The sequence below is a fragment of the Centroberyx affinis genome, unplaced genomic scaffold, assembly GCF_046629955.1.
Source record: "Centroberyx affinis isolate AG114_WGS23_722 - 3 ecotype Tasmania unplaced genomic scaffold, CSIRO-AGI_Caff_v1 ptg001622l_1, whole genome shotgun sequence".
NCBI classification, from domain to species: Eukaryota; Metazoa; Chordata; class Actinopteri; order Beryciformes; family Berycidae; genus Centroberyx; species Centroberyx affinis.
In genome coordinates, this window is record NW_027280062.1 from 1 (window position 1) to 18,471 (window position 18,471).

The 18,471-nt window shown below is 38.8% G+C and overlaps 1 protein-coding gene across 1 annotated transcript; it reads left to right on the plus strand.

The window, feature by feature from the left end:
* Nucleotides 1–3,061: 3,061 nt before the first annotated feature.
* Nucleotides 3,062–18,400, plus strand: LOC139651278 (propionyl-CoA carboxylase alpha chain, mitochondrial-like; the record flags this gene model as incomplete). Its single annotated transcript, XM_071528143.1, has 8 exons — nucleotides 3,062–3,115; nucleotides 4,735–4,812; nucleotides 6,027–6,074; nucleotides 7,792–7,860; nucleotides 9,665–9,778; nucleotides 11,029–11,082; nucleotides 16,349–16,480; nucleotides 18,364–18,400. Coding segments are annotated over exons 1-8 (586 nt in total), but the record flags the coding sequence as incomplete, so codon positions are not given.
* Nucleotides 18,401–18,471: the final 71 nt, after the last annotated feature.

The following is an 18,471-nucleotide window of genomic DNA, read 5'->3' on the forward strand; positions in this document are numbered from 1 at the left end:
GTCTGACAAGCCGTATGTGTGCAGGATGTGTGACAAGTCCTACACCCACCCCAGCTCCCTGCGGAAACACATGAAGGTAAACACCGGCCTGGCACAGCTTTTACGCACGGCCTGGCACAGCTTTTACGCACGGCAACACCAACTTTTACGCACAGGAACACCAGCTTTACGCACGGAAACACCAATTTTTACGCACGGCAACACCAACTTTTACGCACGGCAACACCAACTTTTACGCACGGCAACACCAGCTTTACGCACAGCAATTACGCACGACAAATGATGATTTTTGTTCTCTTTCTGCTATTCTTTGCTGCAATTTTGTGCTTTAACTATAAAAATGCTGATGGTATTTTGATTTTTTTTTTTGTCCGCAGGTCCATGACTCTTCGCCTTCCCTGTCGGTCTCTGACGGATCTCCGGCGGCCAGCAGCGGCTACGAGTCCTCCACCCCCCCGGGCATGGTGTCCCCTGGGTCGGACACACACAGCAACATGTCTCCGGACTCCGCGGTGCTCAGCAGTTCTCACAGTTCCATCTCCAACTTCAGCGAGTGGTACGTGTGAGGAAGGCCTGCGGCAGCTCAGACATTGAGCCAGAAACTGAAAGACTGATTTCCCCCAAAGTCTTTGAGGGAGACACCTCGCCTGTTTTTTTGTGCGGTTGTGCGGGGATGTTTCTGGGTCTCCCTCGGCCAAACGGACGCTGTAGACGAGGCATGGGTCTAAAATTGCACTAATTGAGGCTACAAAGAAAAATAAACCAATTGCTGGATATTTTTTTTTACTCTTCTTTTGTCAGTATTTTATGGAACTGGTTTCGACTGTGTTTCGACTGGCGGGACTTGAATGTGACTAGTCTATGTAGATCAGTGATTCCCAACCTTTTTCATATCGAGGACCCCTAATTTAGTCCACATTAGGGCCACGGACCCCAATTTGATGAAATGTTGTCTCTCGAACCCAAATCTGAGAATATTTTAATTGTTAGATATGATTATGTCCAGAACTCCATGACTATCTGTATTGTAGGTAGAGAGATAACAGTGCAACTATGATCAAAACAGTCATTCTTCTACATTCTCTAATTGTGTTAACTTTTAAATGAAATAATGGTGAAGTTTAACAATTCATCAATTTGCTGGGGACCCCCTGGAACCCCCTCAAGGACCCCTGGTGGTCCCCGGACCCCATGTTGAGAACCACTGATGTAGATGTCAAAGTTTAACACTGTGCCAGTTTTTATTGTTCCTATGGCACCCTAAAAAAGTGTCATTATGATGAAACAAGTCCGCTTGTTTCAATAGCCTACATGAAATATTTAAAGATATATTTTGTAAAATGCATGGAACTAATGTAAGGCATACCAAAGGTTTTTTTTTAAGCTGTGTATTAAAGTGGCTAAATCTCTTCTCATCTACACGATTTGTCTCCTTTCTTTTTTTCTGCTTACATATCAGTGTGTTGGTAATACATAACCCCATATCAATATCCATCTGGCTTCATCACAATGTTAACTTTCTGTTGGATGTCTATCAGTCCTGCATTTACACTCAGTCTGGACCTAAACCCAAACCAAATGTTTCTGTTGTATGGAAACTAAAGAAACAAAAAGGTTCTTTGTAACGTCTGACTGGTACAACCTTGACAATTAAAGGAGAAAATGAAAATCCACTTGCTTTTCCTGAACTTTTTGCCAGCTAAACCATCACACTGGTCTGAACAGTCTGAACTGAATCTGTCAACTTAGTGTAGTTGTCACAACAGAATGTCTTTTCTTTTTCCTTCTTTTTTTCTAATATAGCTGGTAGTGAACTGAGCTTCAAAATGAGAAAAACACCAGGCCTATCCAAATTTCAGAATGGAATTCGTCTTAGTGGGTTGCTTATGTAGGTCACATCAAACATGAAACAACACAAAAAAAATGGTAGGACATCAAAATGATAGATTTAGGCAGTGTGTCTATAAGAAAATGGTTTACGAGGAAAAAAATGGTTAGGCCTACTAGTTTTAGTGAAACTACTACCCAACACAAGTGAATTATAAAATCACATTTAAACTCTCGTTTATTTTTATTTTTATTTTGCTGATTTTTTGTTGTTATGCCTATACCTACTGCTGTCAGGCTTTAAGCATTATAGGCTATACAAATCCAAATTTTCTTTTGTTGACAAAATATATCCACTCTTGCTGCCTTCAAGCGCCGTTGGAAATGTTGAAATTACGATAGACCGCACATGGGCGACCCGACAATGTGGTAAATCTGACTGGGAAAGTCTGGATTTTATGATACCCGAGTTGCTAAGATGTGACATTTAGAGGCAGAGAGCATGGAACCTTGTCAACAGCTGATGGTAAAAAAAAAAGAAGGTATTTTACGTATTTTATTATTATGTTATTGTTTGGCATTCATCGCATTAATAATGAATATTAGAATATTATAAATATTATTTCTATTTTCACTCTTTAAGTGTGTTCAACAAGTCGTGTTTAGGAAGTAGGAGCTTACCAGGAGCATTTGAAGGTAGCAGATATTCAAAGTATATTTTGGACATCATGTGGATAAAAGAGAGATCCAAGGCATTCCAAAAGTTAGTTTAAAAACATGTGTGTATTTAACATGTATGAATAATTTTTTTTTTTTACGTTTTTTTTTTTTTTATATTTTGAAACATATCTAAACATATTAGTATGTCAGATGTATTTTCCTTGAACAATGCAAATGAACAAATTACAGGCGATGTCAGTATAACAACAAAGACATATTACTGCATTATTCATGAGATAAATTACTATCTTTTAAAACAAAAAATAAGTAAATCTACAAAATAAACAAATAAAAATACAAAAACAAGAAAATAATCGTGCTCATTGGATTGGTAATCAGGCGTCTTGCAACAACAACAACAAAAAAAAACATTATGAGATTTTTTTCTACATGGGATCTCTATACTTGGACGTTTTCGAGAAGACTTTCTTATCTCGCTGTGATTGGACAAAGAGGAGACGCCCTTGCTGAAACGTCATCACGTCAGGACGGTGACCCCTCGCAGCTTGGCAACATGGCGGCGCACAGCATCCCTGCAGCCCTCAACAGACTCTTGTTTGCTCTAAAGGTGAGACGACCGGAGCGTGTGTGTGCTCTTCTCCTCCATGTGTGTCCAAGAGACGGTCCACAGCAGAAACACTACCCGCTGTGTGTGTTACCGCGCAGCGCGTGAGCACCAGTCTGACAGCTTGCCTGCTCGGTTAGCTAGGCTGGCTAACCCAATATACACCAGGAGTTAGTACTGTTAGTTCTTCACAGCATGGAAGATAACTACAGCCAAAAGTCCAGCTGAGCTGATGAGATACCCCGTGTCATTAAAACTGTAATAAAACATTTGCTGTTGCACTAAGTTAGATCAATAATTAACGTCGTTTGGCGTTTCCTCTGTCGGTGACGCTGGCGGTGTCAATGTCAAACCCGCGTTACCTTTGCCAGAGCCAGACAGACGATAGCCCCGGTACTGTCCGTCATTTATTCTATGAAGACAACTTATCAACTTCACCCCAAATTTAAATAAAACTCTGGCAGTGTTTAGTGTTGCCATGCTTATAGACAAACGCACACGCCTGGAAGAACATGGCGTAAAGTGTGCACGAATTAACAGGGATACTCTTCAATTTGACATACACCCAGTTTACAGCGATTAAGTTGAACGTTAGAACTTTTGAAATTGGTACACCTGTTATACTCGAAAGCGTCTTCCACCAAAACTACAACATATGCTACAGCTGGATGGGAGGTCTAGCTCGCTAGGCTAATAGCGACCAGTAAACCAGTTAAAGTTGGGAGTTTAGTGAAATGAGTGCTGTTTGGTGGATTGTACGTATGCCGAATTTACTAGAAGATTCTTGCGACTCAGACACAGTCTTAAGTCGTGTTTTACAAAGTACATATGCCCACTACAAGTCAATGTTAAGTTGCCGGAGACTGTAGTTTTGTGTGACCTTCTCTCCATATAACGTAGAACGGTACTGTACATATGAGAGGATAGACGGATGCTAGCTATGGCGTGATGAAGTTGTAGGTGTGTGTTCAGTGTTTCCATACTGCTGTGTTGTCAGTTTCCAGAGGTCTAATTCAGTGGTTCTCAACGTGGGGTCCGGGGACCACCAGGGGTCCTTGAGGGGGTTCCAGGGGGTCTAAATTAGTGGGTTCTCAAGCTTGGACTAAATATGTAGCTGGGAGATGACATGAGCCCACCAACCACTATAGTCAAATAATAAATAATAATAATAAAGCTGAAGTGGGGAAATTACAATTTAGGCATTTAGCCGACACTCGGTTAGTGCGACAGTAAAATAAGTGACAAAGTGATAATGACAAAATCACAACAACAGCAACTAAGTGCCTGACGTGTGTGTGTGTGTGTGTTTGTGTGTGTGTGTGTGTGTGTGTGTGTGTGTTGTGGAGGATATAAGCCTTGGTTCCAGTAAGGGATCATGGTTTGTTGGCAGAGGGACAGGAGGTCAATGAATCATATCATATAAATGAATCATATAGTTATAATGAATCATGAATCATAAAGCTTTATGGCTCATTTGACTGATTGTTAGTCAAGGGTAAATGTTATGCATTTTTGTTTACATTTCATACTATTGTAAAGCTACTACATGAGTTTTTATATATTACCTGTGGCATTTAGTTCCCACATGCCTAATGTATTGTGTTTCTGTGTGTGTTTTGCAGCATGCATCATTCCAGTCCAGATGCTGTACGGTGGCCAGTAAGGCCCAATACTCCACCGTCTGCGATCCCAATGAAAAGGTGATGGGTGACCTTCATCCCTTTCCCTCTCTGTTTTCTAAAACCTCTTTCGAACGGGACTAGTGAACCCCCGAAAATCACCAGAAAGAGAGAAATTGTGAGGATAATTCCATAAGCTATAGGGAGCAGAGTAGAGTTGAATCCTCCATTGGATATCCAGTCTAAAACAGAATCCATGTTATTCCATTTCACAGTATGAAGAATTAAATCACATTCCAGCGGTGTTAGAATTAACAGGAGTTCGGGGCAAAAATACCTTAGCAATACCCTTTTTTATATTTCATCCCAGCCACCTAAATATATTATTTCATAGTCTAATAAAAATGCCCTCTGGCCTTACTCTTACTCTGCTTTCCACCCACTCCCCTTTCACTTGTCCGTGTAAATATATATTCCAGTACATCTCTCTCTCCACCTCCCTGCTATCTCTCCTGTCACTCTCAAACAGTGGTGGAAGAAGTACTTAAGCAAAAGTAGAAATACCACAGTATAAAAATACTCTGTTACAAGTAAAAGTCCTGCATTCAAAATGTTACTTAAGTAAAAGTACAAAAGTATTAGCATCAAAATGTACTTAAAGCAACAAAAGTAAAAATACTGATTATGCAGAATGGCCCATTTTAGAATAATACAGTATATATTATATTATTGAATTATAATTATTGATGCATTAATGTGTAAGCATCACTTTAATGTTGCAGCTGGAAAAGGTGGGGCTGATTTCCACTACTTTATATACTGCTGGGTAGCTTACAGTAATCTATAATAATACATCACAATTTATTAGTTGATTATATTTTGTATTAATAATCTGAATCTGCAAAGTAACTAGTAACTTAAGTTATCAAATAAAGGTAGTGGAGTAACAAGTACAATATTTCCCTCTGAAATGTAGTGGAGTAGAAGTATAAAGTAGCATAAAATGGTAATACTCAAGTAAAGTACAAGTACCTCAAAATTTTACTTAAGTACAGTACTTGAGTAAATGTACTTACTTTGTTACTTTCCACCTCTGCTCTCAAATGTCACACAAATAACCGTTTAAAAACAAAGATAATTTGTTTATGCTAAACTGTGCTTGCCGTTCTAAGAAAGCGTCTCTCTGCAGCTGGTCTGGCTTCAGCTCAGTGAGAGGAAGGATGAGGATGAGAGCGGAGAGGGTTTGTTGTGAAAATGAGTGGCTCTGCTAATCTGTGTGTTGTTTCCCTCCGTAGACCTTTGATAAGATCCTGATCGCCAACAGAGGAGAGATCGCCTGCAGGGTAAAGGACCGGCTCACACACAGCTGCCACCCAGCTACTGCTAACTAGTCAGCCACCCATCACACTCAGCTGGTAGACAGGCTGATCACTGTTTCAACTACCTGATCACATTCTGCGCCTACATTGGTTATATATGCATTTGACAAATTTGAAAAATGACTTTTCATCTCGTTAGATAATTTTCCATGTTATAATATACACCTATTTAGCAATAAAAATGTAAAATGTTCTTTTCTTTGTGACCAAGTCAACTTTGCTCGAGTCCCAAATCAGTCTCAAGTCCCAAGTATAAATGTAGATTACCAAGTCAAGTCCATGTCATTAATGTCAAGTCTCAAGTCTAAATGTAGAACAGCAAGTCAAGTCAGAACAAATCAAGAGTCCAGTATCAATTTAATATCTTAAAGAAAACTAAATATCTAGGACTTTTCAATGCAATATGGTTTTAATAGGATAAAAACTCGGTAAGAGCATCATGAGTTTGATTTCTATAATCAGTTTCAACTTCAATAAATTCAATCATTCCATACAAATTCAGAAAACAGAATTTAAATTCAGTCGTCTGCTGGAACAAATCTCATCACTTTCAATCTAAGTCATTTACACAAACACAAGATCTCAAGTCAAGACTTTAGAAACCTTTTCAAGTCATCAGAGTACAAGTCAGAGTCAAGTCCCAAGTCACCAGAACCCAAGTCAAGTCAAGTCTCAAGTCTTCTCTTCATGCATCAAGTCAAGTCTCAAGTGATTAAAATTGTGACTCAAGTCCAAGTCATGTGACTCAAGTCCCCACCTCTGAAGTTTACATAAAAATCCCATTTAATTTACTACCTGGAAACTGTGTATTTGTAGTGGTTACTTTAATTCTGACCATTAATACCATCACAGATTTTTGACCAATCTACCCCCCAGCCGCCCTTCCCGACCAATCACATTTCTCTTGCGTTATGTCCCGCCTCAACATCCTGTGTCAGCAGGAAATCCGTCAAATGACAGAGGCAAGATGCTCTCAAAATGCCATTTCATTGTGACTTTAAGTGTCCTTTCTGATTTTAATTTGGCTGCAGCAGCAAATAGCGATAGGATACAGCAAAGAAAAATAGAGCGTATCAAATGGGGGCAAAATAAACATACACAGCCAATAATTTCAATATGTTAAGTAGTATGTATGAATGGGAAGTATGGGGAAAAAGTATGGATTTGAGAATAAAGACAATTTGATATTGTACCTGTGTTGACCAGGGTAGTAATGATTACTTTGGATGTGTTGGCTCAAAAGCAGAGTTCAAATAAGGACATTAAGAAGGTGATGTAAAAAATAAGTTCATATTGTCCTTTTTTTTATACTGTCCGTTTATAATTTCCCATCTTTCTTTATCTATATTCAATCAGAAATAGGGTAGCAGGCTAAATAGTTTTACCAGCTTTGTTTTTTTATTTTGTTTTTTAAATTGTCTCAAATCCTATTCCAAGTAGCTTTAAAAAGGTCTTGTAAAGTTTTACATTTGGCTTTATGAAACCTGCAGATAGCCTGATCTGTACAGGAACTGTCCATGGATGGATACCAGCATGGGGGGGGATATGTTGGCTTAATTAATTGCTCATGCTATGCCATAGGTCTGTTGTTTCTCCATGTGATACGCAGGCTGTCCATAACTATATGATACTGATTCTAGACTGCCACTTCAGCGTTAATGTGTTTGTGTTTCTCTGCCAGGTGATCAAGACATGTAAGAAGATGGGCATCCAGACTGTAGCTGTTCACAGCGATGTGGACTCCAGTGCCGTGAGTCACCGTCTCTATTAACCTCCCCTCCACCTCAGTCCTCCTGAAGGCCTAGGTCACACTACAGGACTGGGGCCAGTTGCATAAAGATAGACCTGGTCTTAGACTTAAATGTGACCTTAAGTCAAACTTGCTATAGACGCTTATATTTACCCGTTCCTACAACTTCTTGGTTGTTGTAGATCTCTAATGTGTTGTTTCTGTCTCGTTCTCTTCTTCAGGTCTTTCCAAAAAACTGAGATTTAGCGTCTTTTATGAAACAGCTTCAGTATTTAAACTTCCCACTCACAGTTAGGCCGACTCGTTGCCATAACAACAAAGTTCTTAACTCAAGATTAGCCAGGGGGAAGGTGGCTATCTTTCCTACCTCAAAATAAGTCAGTCGTAATATTTAAATAACAGTCAGTCTTAATTAGCCTAGTCCAACCTTAGAATCTAAGACCAGTCCAAGGCTTAGACTAGTCTTAAACTAGCTTTATGCAACTGGCCCCAGGACTGGTCTTGACTAAATGCTCGCCTTGCCCTGAGAAAGGTTTTCACACCAGGTGACAAGCCCTGATATCTGCTTAATATTGTTGCTTGTGCAGTAGTCTGCCTTTAAATCCAGCAAAAGGTTAAAAAAATTGATAGACTTCTCTTACTGTTCATTCTAATTCTTTTCCTTCTTGAGCTTACCTTCCATTGGCAGTTGCCAGGGTTAGACTGGACCGACCAAATATCAAACCAAGACCAAAGTCTAAGTCTCCAGTCTTGAACCCACTCAACCCCACCACCCCCCCCAAGCACACACATACATAGGCTTAGAGCTATGTCATGGTAGGAAGAGTTAAAGAAATAGTAACTAGTAGAGGGAGAAGAATAGAGAGAAGAATCGTCTTTAAAACTCTTGCCTCCACACTGTTAGTAACGGATTGTGCTCTACATCAGTGGTTCTCAACCTGTGGTCCGGGGACCAAGAGGGGTCCTTGAGGGGGTTCCAGGGGGTCCCCAGCAAATTGATGAATTATTAAACTTCAGCATTATTTAATTTACAAGAACTTAACTCAATTACAGAATGTAGAACAATGACTATTTTGACTATTTTCTTATCTCTCTACCTACAACACAGATAGTCATGGAATTCTGGACAAAATCATATCTAACAATAAAAATATTCTCAGATTTGGGTCCAATAGACAAAATCTCATCAAATGGGGGTCCATGGCCCTAATGTGGACTAAATTAGGGGTCCTTGATATGAAAAAGGTTGAGAAGCACTGCTCTGCATCACTTTGGATGTAGCCAGTGAATATGTAAAATAGCACTTAGTACAACTATACAGTAAGGAGTGAAGGCTGGACACCCCCTTTTTAGCACTTCTATGGAAAAGCAAGCTGAAGGCCAAGTGGTCTAGTGATATGTACCCATCCCCCTGCAACAACACACACACACACACACACACACACACACACACACACACACACACACACTTTGCCATCTTGTTGATCCAGATGCTTATGTTAATCCCATGGAATTTGTCCTTGTGGTGACAATGTCTGTCACTCACCCAGCATGGGGGATTGAGGAGGTGTGTGTGTGTGTGTGTGTGTGTGTGTGTGTGTGTGTACCTGGTGGTTGTATCATTCAGACCACACAGTTAGTGAAGTTTTGTGGCCATTATAAACATATTTGCAAATTATTCTACGCAAGGTTTAGTATGCGTCTAAAGCAGTGTGTGCATCTGAGTCTCCGTCACAATACCTGATGAGATGGTGTGTATCAAAAAGTGAAGCTGATTTAACTGTGTGTGTGTGTGTGTCTTCAGGTCCATGTAAAGATGGCTGACGAGGCGGTGTGTGTCGGCCCTGCCCCCACCAATAAGAGCTACCTCAACATGGACGCTATTATGGATGCCATCAGATCAACTGGAGCACAAGCTGTAAGAATTTGTACAATAAAACTATAATATTCATGCTTGCCAACCTCGAGAGTCCAGAAACGGGGACGATTTTCAAAACCAAAGTGGAGATTCTTGGGGGGGGGGGCTCCCAATTTGATCAAAATGCGAGATAATTAACATCAAGTTTGGCTCTTGAGAACCTCACCTATATAGTTAGGAAGAAAGCTTCTGAGTTTTATAACATCTGGGAGATGTTTTTGGAATTTGTTAAAAATGGTGACATTGAAGAGGCATTGGGAGTGTGAAGTTACAGTGAAAATAACTAATCTATTGTGAGGAATGTGTGCTGTACGCTGCTCTATGTTGTGATTGTATTCTTATTTTATTTTTTTCTATTCATTTTATTTATTTACTTAGTTAATTTTTGTTTCCATTTTAAATTTTTGTCCTTTTTAACTTGATTATTAGCTAATTAATTATTTTCAAATTATATTTTATTATTATTATTTATATACCGCCATATGTTTGATTTGGGGGAAGGTTCAGTTATTATGTACAATGCGTTAAATGTATAAAATCAATAAATATATGTTTAAAAAAAAAAAGTAAGATAATTGGGAGAAATGAGATGTGTTAACAAGACAGTGATGGTTAGCTGACTAGTTAGTTGTTAGTTAGTTAGTTGGCTACTTCAGTGGTTCTCAACGTGGGGTCCGGGGACCGCCAGCGGTCCTCGAGAGGGTTCCAGGCGGTCCCACAGCAAATTGATGAATTGTTAAACTTCAGCATTATTTCATTTACAAGAAGTGAACACAATTAGAGAATGTAGAAGAATGACTGTTCTGATCATAGTTTCACTGTTATCTCTCTACCTACAATACAGACAGTCATGGAACTCTGGACAAAATCATATCTAAGAATAAAAATATTCTCAGATCAAATGGAGGTCTGTGGCCCTAATGTGTAGGAAATTAGGGGTCCCTTATATGAAAAGGGTTGAGAATCACTGGGCCAGTTGACAAATTGACATTGTCTAAACAAAATCAATCAGATGTATCAGTGGTGGAATCAGTTCTCAGTCAAAAACGGCACAGAAACCATGTCTATTCAATAGTGATGAGATGGTCATGTTGTATGTTTAGAAACACAGTCAGTTCTTCTCAGCCCAAGAACTGGGGACCTCCAACATGGCTGCCAGAGGGTGAAAGCCCTCTATAGCTGTTTCTTTGTAAGCCATAGTAACAAACAATATGAAGAGATGCTGTTTCTCTCTCTCTCTCTCTGTGAAGGTTCATCCTGGCTACGGCTTTCTATCTGAAAACAAAGAGTTTGCCAGGCGACTGGTAAGTAACACACACACTTTCATACACACTGTTTCTCTCTTTTCACACGCACACACACACACACACTGTTCTTATCTGTAACGTTAGAGGTGTGAGTGATTGTCAAGGTGAAAAATGTGATATCTTAAAACAAGAGTCACCTCCAAAAGATTGCACTGATAAGAAGTGAAAAGGATTTTGAAGAGTGTAGATTAAGACACACAGATAGTCTAAAACAACACACCATGGTCCCAGTTAAAGCCGGTACTGAATTGACTAGCTCACTTAAACCTGGATGCAACATTTTGCCGATTGAGATCCCATTTACCAAAAATCTGAATCAAGTTTAATCGCCAGCTATGTTGACATATACCAGGAAGTTGCCTTGTTGACTTGGTGGACAGAACACAAACTCAGCAAAATACACTGACAAGCCATAATTTACATAACAGGGTAACTGCAGGTCTTAAACATTTCAGAAAGTTTGAAATTATCTAAATTTGAGGCATTAAAACGTATTGAAATGTGTTAAATACAGTTATTAGAGGTGTTATTTTTTTTTTAAAACTTGTAATACAGGTTTATTTTTTCATCAAGTTTCATTTTGATTCATAGCTAGTCGTACTGATTTTTTACATTCAGTGATATTTAGTCAAGGCGGAGTTGGAAAATAATTATAACTTTTATTTGTATACCACTTTTCTAAAAACAATGTTTACAAAGTGCTTTACATACAATAAAACCCAAAAGCAGTGATGTGAAACTACCACAACGAATGATAGAAAAAAAAAAAAATCAAAAATATATATATAATAGAAAATAGGAATAAAAGGTAATACATGAAGTAAACAGGTACATCTAAAAACACACAAACAAAGAGAGATACAATTAAAAACAGATCAAACTTTACATTAAAGTGTGTGCCGAATTTTTTTTAATAAAAAATAGGAATAAAAGGTAATACAAGAGATAAACAGGTACAACTAAAAACACACAAACTAACAGAGATACAATTAAAAACAGATCGAACTTTACATTAAAGTGTGTGCCGAAAACAATTATAAAAAATAGGAATAAAAGGTAATACAAGAGATAAACAGGTACAACTAAAAAAACAAAAACAAACAAACAGAGATACAATTAAAAACAGATGGAACTTTAAATAAAAGTGTGTGCCAAAACACAAGAAAGCAATAAAATAAGACAAATGCCCTGAACAGGGTTTTGGAGGATGAGATTATTGCTAATATTATTGGTTTGAGCTTTTATGTATGCTTATTGGTACGCCACGAAGTAGCCACTAACTTTTTTTTTTTTGCTTTTTATTGTTATATAGATGTACAGAGAATTGGCATGGTGAAAATGTCATTTTTCATTTCATTGTGACTTTAACATACATACGCATAGTGCAAGTCAGTCGGGTCACTGTTAGGATTGGGGCTTTAGCCGCGTGTGTGAGAGTGTGTATGTCCCATCAGCGGCCCGTGTGTGTGTGTGTGTGAGTGGGCCATCAAGGGCCTTGTGTGTGTGTGTGGAAATGGAGATGTCATAACATTAGCAGCTGAATAGACCCCCAGTGTGTGAGACAGCGGGGGGACAGTTAGTGCAGCTTTATGCATTGCAAACGCACCCCCCCCCCCCACCCCAACTCTCATGCATTGCCCCGGGGCCGGAGGAGGGGGGGGGTACGAGCGTGTCGGGGGTAGATTGGGGGTAAGGACCCTCTTAGCATGAGAAAGAGCCTGGAGCTGAATAGAGAAGAAGGATGGCGGCGGGGGTGCTGGAGTGTGATAATAATATAACTAGTGGCAGAGGACAGAGAGACAGAGAGTTTTGCATCATAGAAATATATACTTTTCATGCTCAGTCTGTTTATTGCATGGACTTTTTTATAACATTTTCAACTCAGGAGCTTGTGTGAGAGTAGGAATCTCTCCTGAAAGCGTATTATAACCCACCAGAAGTCCATTTTAGATCCTGACTGAGAATCTAGCGGTGAGGAATAATGTGGTGTGGTGAAGTGTAGCGCAGGTCTGGAAAAGTATTAAAAATGAATTTGATCATTTCCAGGTCTCGAATAGTTTGGGAATTTGAAAAAATGTCTGGAAAAGTATGGAAAATGTTGCGGTTCAGGTCCGATACACACATAATTCTAGCTTTTATGTTGTTGTAGAGCCACTTTGAGTCCACAGTTTTTGTTGATGTGAAGAATAATGTTCAGATAGAGGGACGCTCTTATTACCCAGCCGCTGTCAGCATGCATTATATCAAATACCCACCAAAATCAAATCCGGTCAAGAACATAGGGTCTGGGTAAAATCTGGAATTTGAAAATGGAAACCGTGTCTCACATCATCTCACATCATCTCACATATTCTGATATTTGTCACTGTGAAGAACAATCTTCATCTATACAGTGATATGACCTAGTTAGCAGGGGCAAGATGTCTATCTGCGTAAATCATATTGAACACCAGACAAAATCTTCAAAACAAATCAAGGTCTGGAAATAGTTTGGAATATTTTAATTGAAAATGTGTAGGAACCCTGTACAACACAACATGTAATAAAAACAATCTAAACTAAACTTTTAGTAATAGTAGTAGTAGTAGTCCTGGTTGTGTGTTTGGGGGAGTCAGATATATTGGTGCACTGATATTGGCTTTTCATAGATATTGTGTATCATTATTACTCCACTGTTCATTCTCAGGTGATTCAGTGGTGAGTGATTATAGTGCAAATACTATTTTCACGTGTTTTCTAGGATTCACAAATGTGAGTTTTGTGGCGTGAAAAAAACACATACACTTGGTGATTGAAGATCAGCAGACAAACTCACATGTGTAAATGTATATCCACAAATGCACACTGTTGTTTCACAAGTACAAAACCTGTATTCTGAGTCACAGATTTTTGAAATTTGTCAGTGGTGCAGAGACACAAATCTTTTTTTGCATTGTTATTCTGTGGGAAGTGGAGGGAAATCCGCACCGGCACCCACCAATCAAACTGGAGTTTCCTATAAGATTTGAGCAACTGCAGGCAAACTTAACTATCTAAACCAGAACACAGTCCACCAATTGTTATGTTACAACTTAAAGCTGTATTCCACAACTCAATATGGATGCTTAAATTAAGGATATTTATTTGATATATGTTAATACCGAATTGGATGCTACTCACTTGCACATTTGCCATGGCTCACATAGGCTCCCACTCCACCTGCACTTGCCAACATTGAAAGGTCAAAAGAGAATTATGCTGCTCATTGATTGGCTATTACAAACTCTTGCTCTGATTGGCTATAGGAAACTTCAGCTTGATTGGTGGGGTGCATGTGTGGTTTTCCCCCACTTCCTACAGAATAATAGTGCAAAAAGATTTCTGATTTTTTTTTTTTTTTTTTTTCATTTCACAAAACTTCATTCACATTTGTGAATCTTAGAAATAGGGCTGAGTGATAATTCAATATTATCATTTATCGTCTTTCAGAGGAATCATATCGTGATGATATGAAGATATTTTGATATCGTGACAGACATTTCTGCCGTCTGAATTGATGATGACAAGCAAATTTTACTTATAAACTCTGATAAAATGAGGTATGGTAGGAATATTATTTTAATATTTCTGTTTTGTTTGACACCAAACCTAACATTACCATTCGGTTCAATGACATGAACATTAATTTGATTATTTAACATGATTTTGCATACATGAACCATATCATGATATATATTGATATTGAGAAGAATCCTTATGATTATCATGATATTGATTTCAACCATATTGCCCAGCCCTACTTAGAAACCACATGTGAATAGTATTTTCACTATATTCAAGGATTTATTTTAAATAACATTGAATGTTGGTGTTGAAATAGCCTTCAACGCAACTATTTGTCACATTTGCCACATTTGCGGCATGGATACAGAAGTGTATTTGACATATTACCTCAGGAAAAAGATGCAGGTAATATAGAATACATATATTGAATATGTAGGTGTATCAGATCTAGAAATGTAGCCAGTGTGTGAGTATATACTGTATATTTCTCTGTAAAGTGTTTTTATCATAACATTGACCTGAAAGCAACCTTCTCATACATGAGAAGTGATTTGCAGATGGCTTGTTTGATGTGAGCAGGTATTGTTGGCATCTTTCCCCCAGGCCGGTGTGTTTGGCTTCATTTCCACACTTCCTGATGGAATCAGCAGAATTAGCGCTGGTCAGATGTCTGCTGCTCATTGTCCTGTATGGGAACTGCTGGGCCCATTCACTTTAATTGTGCTATATTAGCACTGATTGGGGCTCAAATCTGCATAGCAATAACAGCAACAACAGACATTCAGCTTGGCTTGTGATTGGCCTGAGGCAAGAGCAGAATGTAACGGCCAGGAAGTTATATCCAGCCACAACAATAACACAAAAAGGCCCAATTGAGAGTAGTGTAAATGTTTTATTCACATCTGGCTTTGAAGAAAGCTGCAGCAGACCAGATTCTAACTGGTTACACTTAAAAAAAAAAATTCTCTAATTTTGCTTTAGTCTGTTACCATACGATTGGGGGAGGGGGGTGGATTCTGTTTCTCACTAACCTGGTTTTGGGTCAACATGTAAACATCATAACTTGGTTAGAATAACCTGGGTAAGCTCATACTCTGATGATGAGAAGCCTGGTGAAGAGGCACAGGTTGGAGTTTATTTCTGCAAACATTTGCTACTCTGGCGGCAGAAATAATCTCATTGGTTGAGTTAAACCTCAAGTGGGCGGAGCCAAAGAAACGGGTTCAAACTAGCCATACTGGCCCATAGCTATCTAGGTAAGTTAGCTAACTTCTGACCTTCCAATATCATGAATGCCATGGTCATGAATGAACAAAAAAAAAAGAAGTCATGGAAACATTGTACTGCTTTTACTTGTGGTTTTCACTGTCAAACTCAGCATTATGGGTACATTTTGATGTCAACAATAACATGGTGGCAGCAGTACTGATTATCTCTTTTGGGATCATCATTTAGTATTTTTCTGTGAAGCTGCCTGATGCAAAATGATAAAAAGAATGGATCTGTGTTTTTTTCCAACAGCATCCCCATGTAGAAAATTGGCCACAAACTCAAGTGTGGGCTGAATTATTTCCAGTAGATTCCAGTAGATTATTCAGCTTCATGAAAACAAGAGCTAAAACAGAGCTATGATAGTGTTTCTGTTAACATGGAGAGCAAAAATGAAAGATGATATTATCTCGTCTTTTTAGCGATTATTATGTTGCGTTGGTGTTGCTAGGCAGCAGAGGGGGTGATGTTCATTGGCCCGGACACCCACGCTATCCAGGCAATGGGAGACAAGATAGAGAGCAAGCTGATCGCCAAGGCTGCCAAGGTCAACACCATACCAGGCTTCGATGGAGTCGTAAAGGTATGTTCACACACACACGCGCACACACACACACACACACACACACACACCTGCACATGCACAGGGCAATGCAATGTATCCAGCAAGAGGAAAAACATGCATCTCTGTGACTCACATAAGCAGGCAGACTCACACAGCAATATCCAAACCCATGCGCACATATTTTTTACGTGCAGACATTAAAACACAATTAAAAATATATCAATTTGATCTCCATAAGCGATCTATGTATAGATATTTTCAAACTGGTTCAAAAGGAGCAAAAAACATGTCACACAACCATTTAAAACACAAATAAATGCAGTATATATCTGTAACCTACGATTTTAAAAAAATTTAAACTGACTTGTAGCAATGTTTTTTACGCAAATTCGTGAATAAATTTCATAAATTTGTGAATAAATATATTTCTATTTTATTCGTTTTTTATTAGTTTAAATCTATATTTTAACACGTTCAAGCTTTCGCGCTTTTACTTTGAAGGGTGTACGCCTAAACTGGTAGTCTTATTCTGGTAAATTTAGGAGGCGGAGGAGATTCTACAAATAAAATTACAACCAAAAATGCGAACATGCCAATTCACAAATAAGTTTTAAGAAGTGCGAATGTGGTTAAGCTACATAAACGGGCATGTGTGTGTGGAAAATCTTATATATATATATCTTACATTTATATTTAAAAATGTTACTATGTAGAAATTGCGACATGTTAATGAAAAGCATTTGTGCACAAATTTTGTTACATATTTTTTTGTTTATATTTTTCAAGCTGCATTTATTTGTGTAATGTGACATACTTGAGTTGTGTGACATTTGCCATTTTTTGCCTCATTTTGAAACCGTCTCCATTAAAAACTTCTAAGACTTATCTGATGCCTCTCCCTCTCCCCACCCCTGGTATCCTCTCCTGTTTGTTTTAGCTTCAACACCTAGTATACACACACACACACACACACACATGCAGAGTTCTCTGTAGGGATCTGTACGGTATCACATTCCCTCCTCATGGGGTAACAGCAGCATTTGCTGTTAGCTAATGATAACCCACATCATAGTTTCTTGGAGCAGGGTTCCTACGCAGGTCTGGAAAGTCTGGAAAAGTATTAAAAATGAATTTGATCATTTCCAGGTCTTGAATAGTTTGGGGATTTGAAAAAAATGTCTGGAAAAGTATGGAAAATGTTGCGGTTCAGGTCTGATACACACATAATTCTAGCTTTTATGTTGTTGTAGAGCCACTTTGAGTCCACAGTTTTTGTTGATGTGAAGAATAATGTTCAGATAGAGGGACGCTCTTATTACCCAGCCGCTGTCAGCATGCATTATATCAAATACCCACCAAAATCAAATCCGGTCAAGAACATAGGGTCTGGGGAAAATCTGGAATTTGAAAATGGAAAGCGTGTAGGAACCCTGCCAATCATCTCACATATTGTGATATTTGTCTCTGTGAAGAACAATCTTCATCTATACAGTGATATGACCTAGTTAGCAGGGGCAAGATGTCTATCTGCGTAAATCATATTGAACACCAGACAAAATCTTCAAAACAAATCAAGGTCTGGAAAAAGTATGGAATTTTTTAATTGAAAATGTGTAGGAACCCTGTTGGAGGCATTATAGAGCACATCACTGAAAACTTGGGGCAACTGCTCTGTGCTTGATTGATTCAAGAACCTTATCACAGTCTGTGCAGTTTATGGTCCTAGTGTAAAGGCTAAGGCCAACTGCTCCCTCTAGGGCCCGGGGCCAGTCACAGCACACACCAGTCTTAAGTCTCAGTAGCTCAGATGCAATGCAGATGTGTATAAGACATACAAAAGGCAATGGGCTCGTTCAGTAGAAAGTCTGTGTTGTCAGTAACCATAACTCTCTCTGCCTCAGACTGTTGAGGAAGCTGTGAAGATTGCACAGGATATCGGTAAGTAGTCACTTATCTAGACGCTGAATGTGTGTGTGTGTGTGTGTGTTGGTGTGTGTGACAGACCAGAC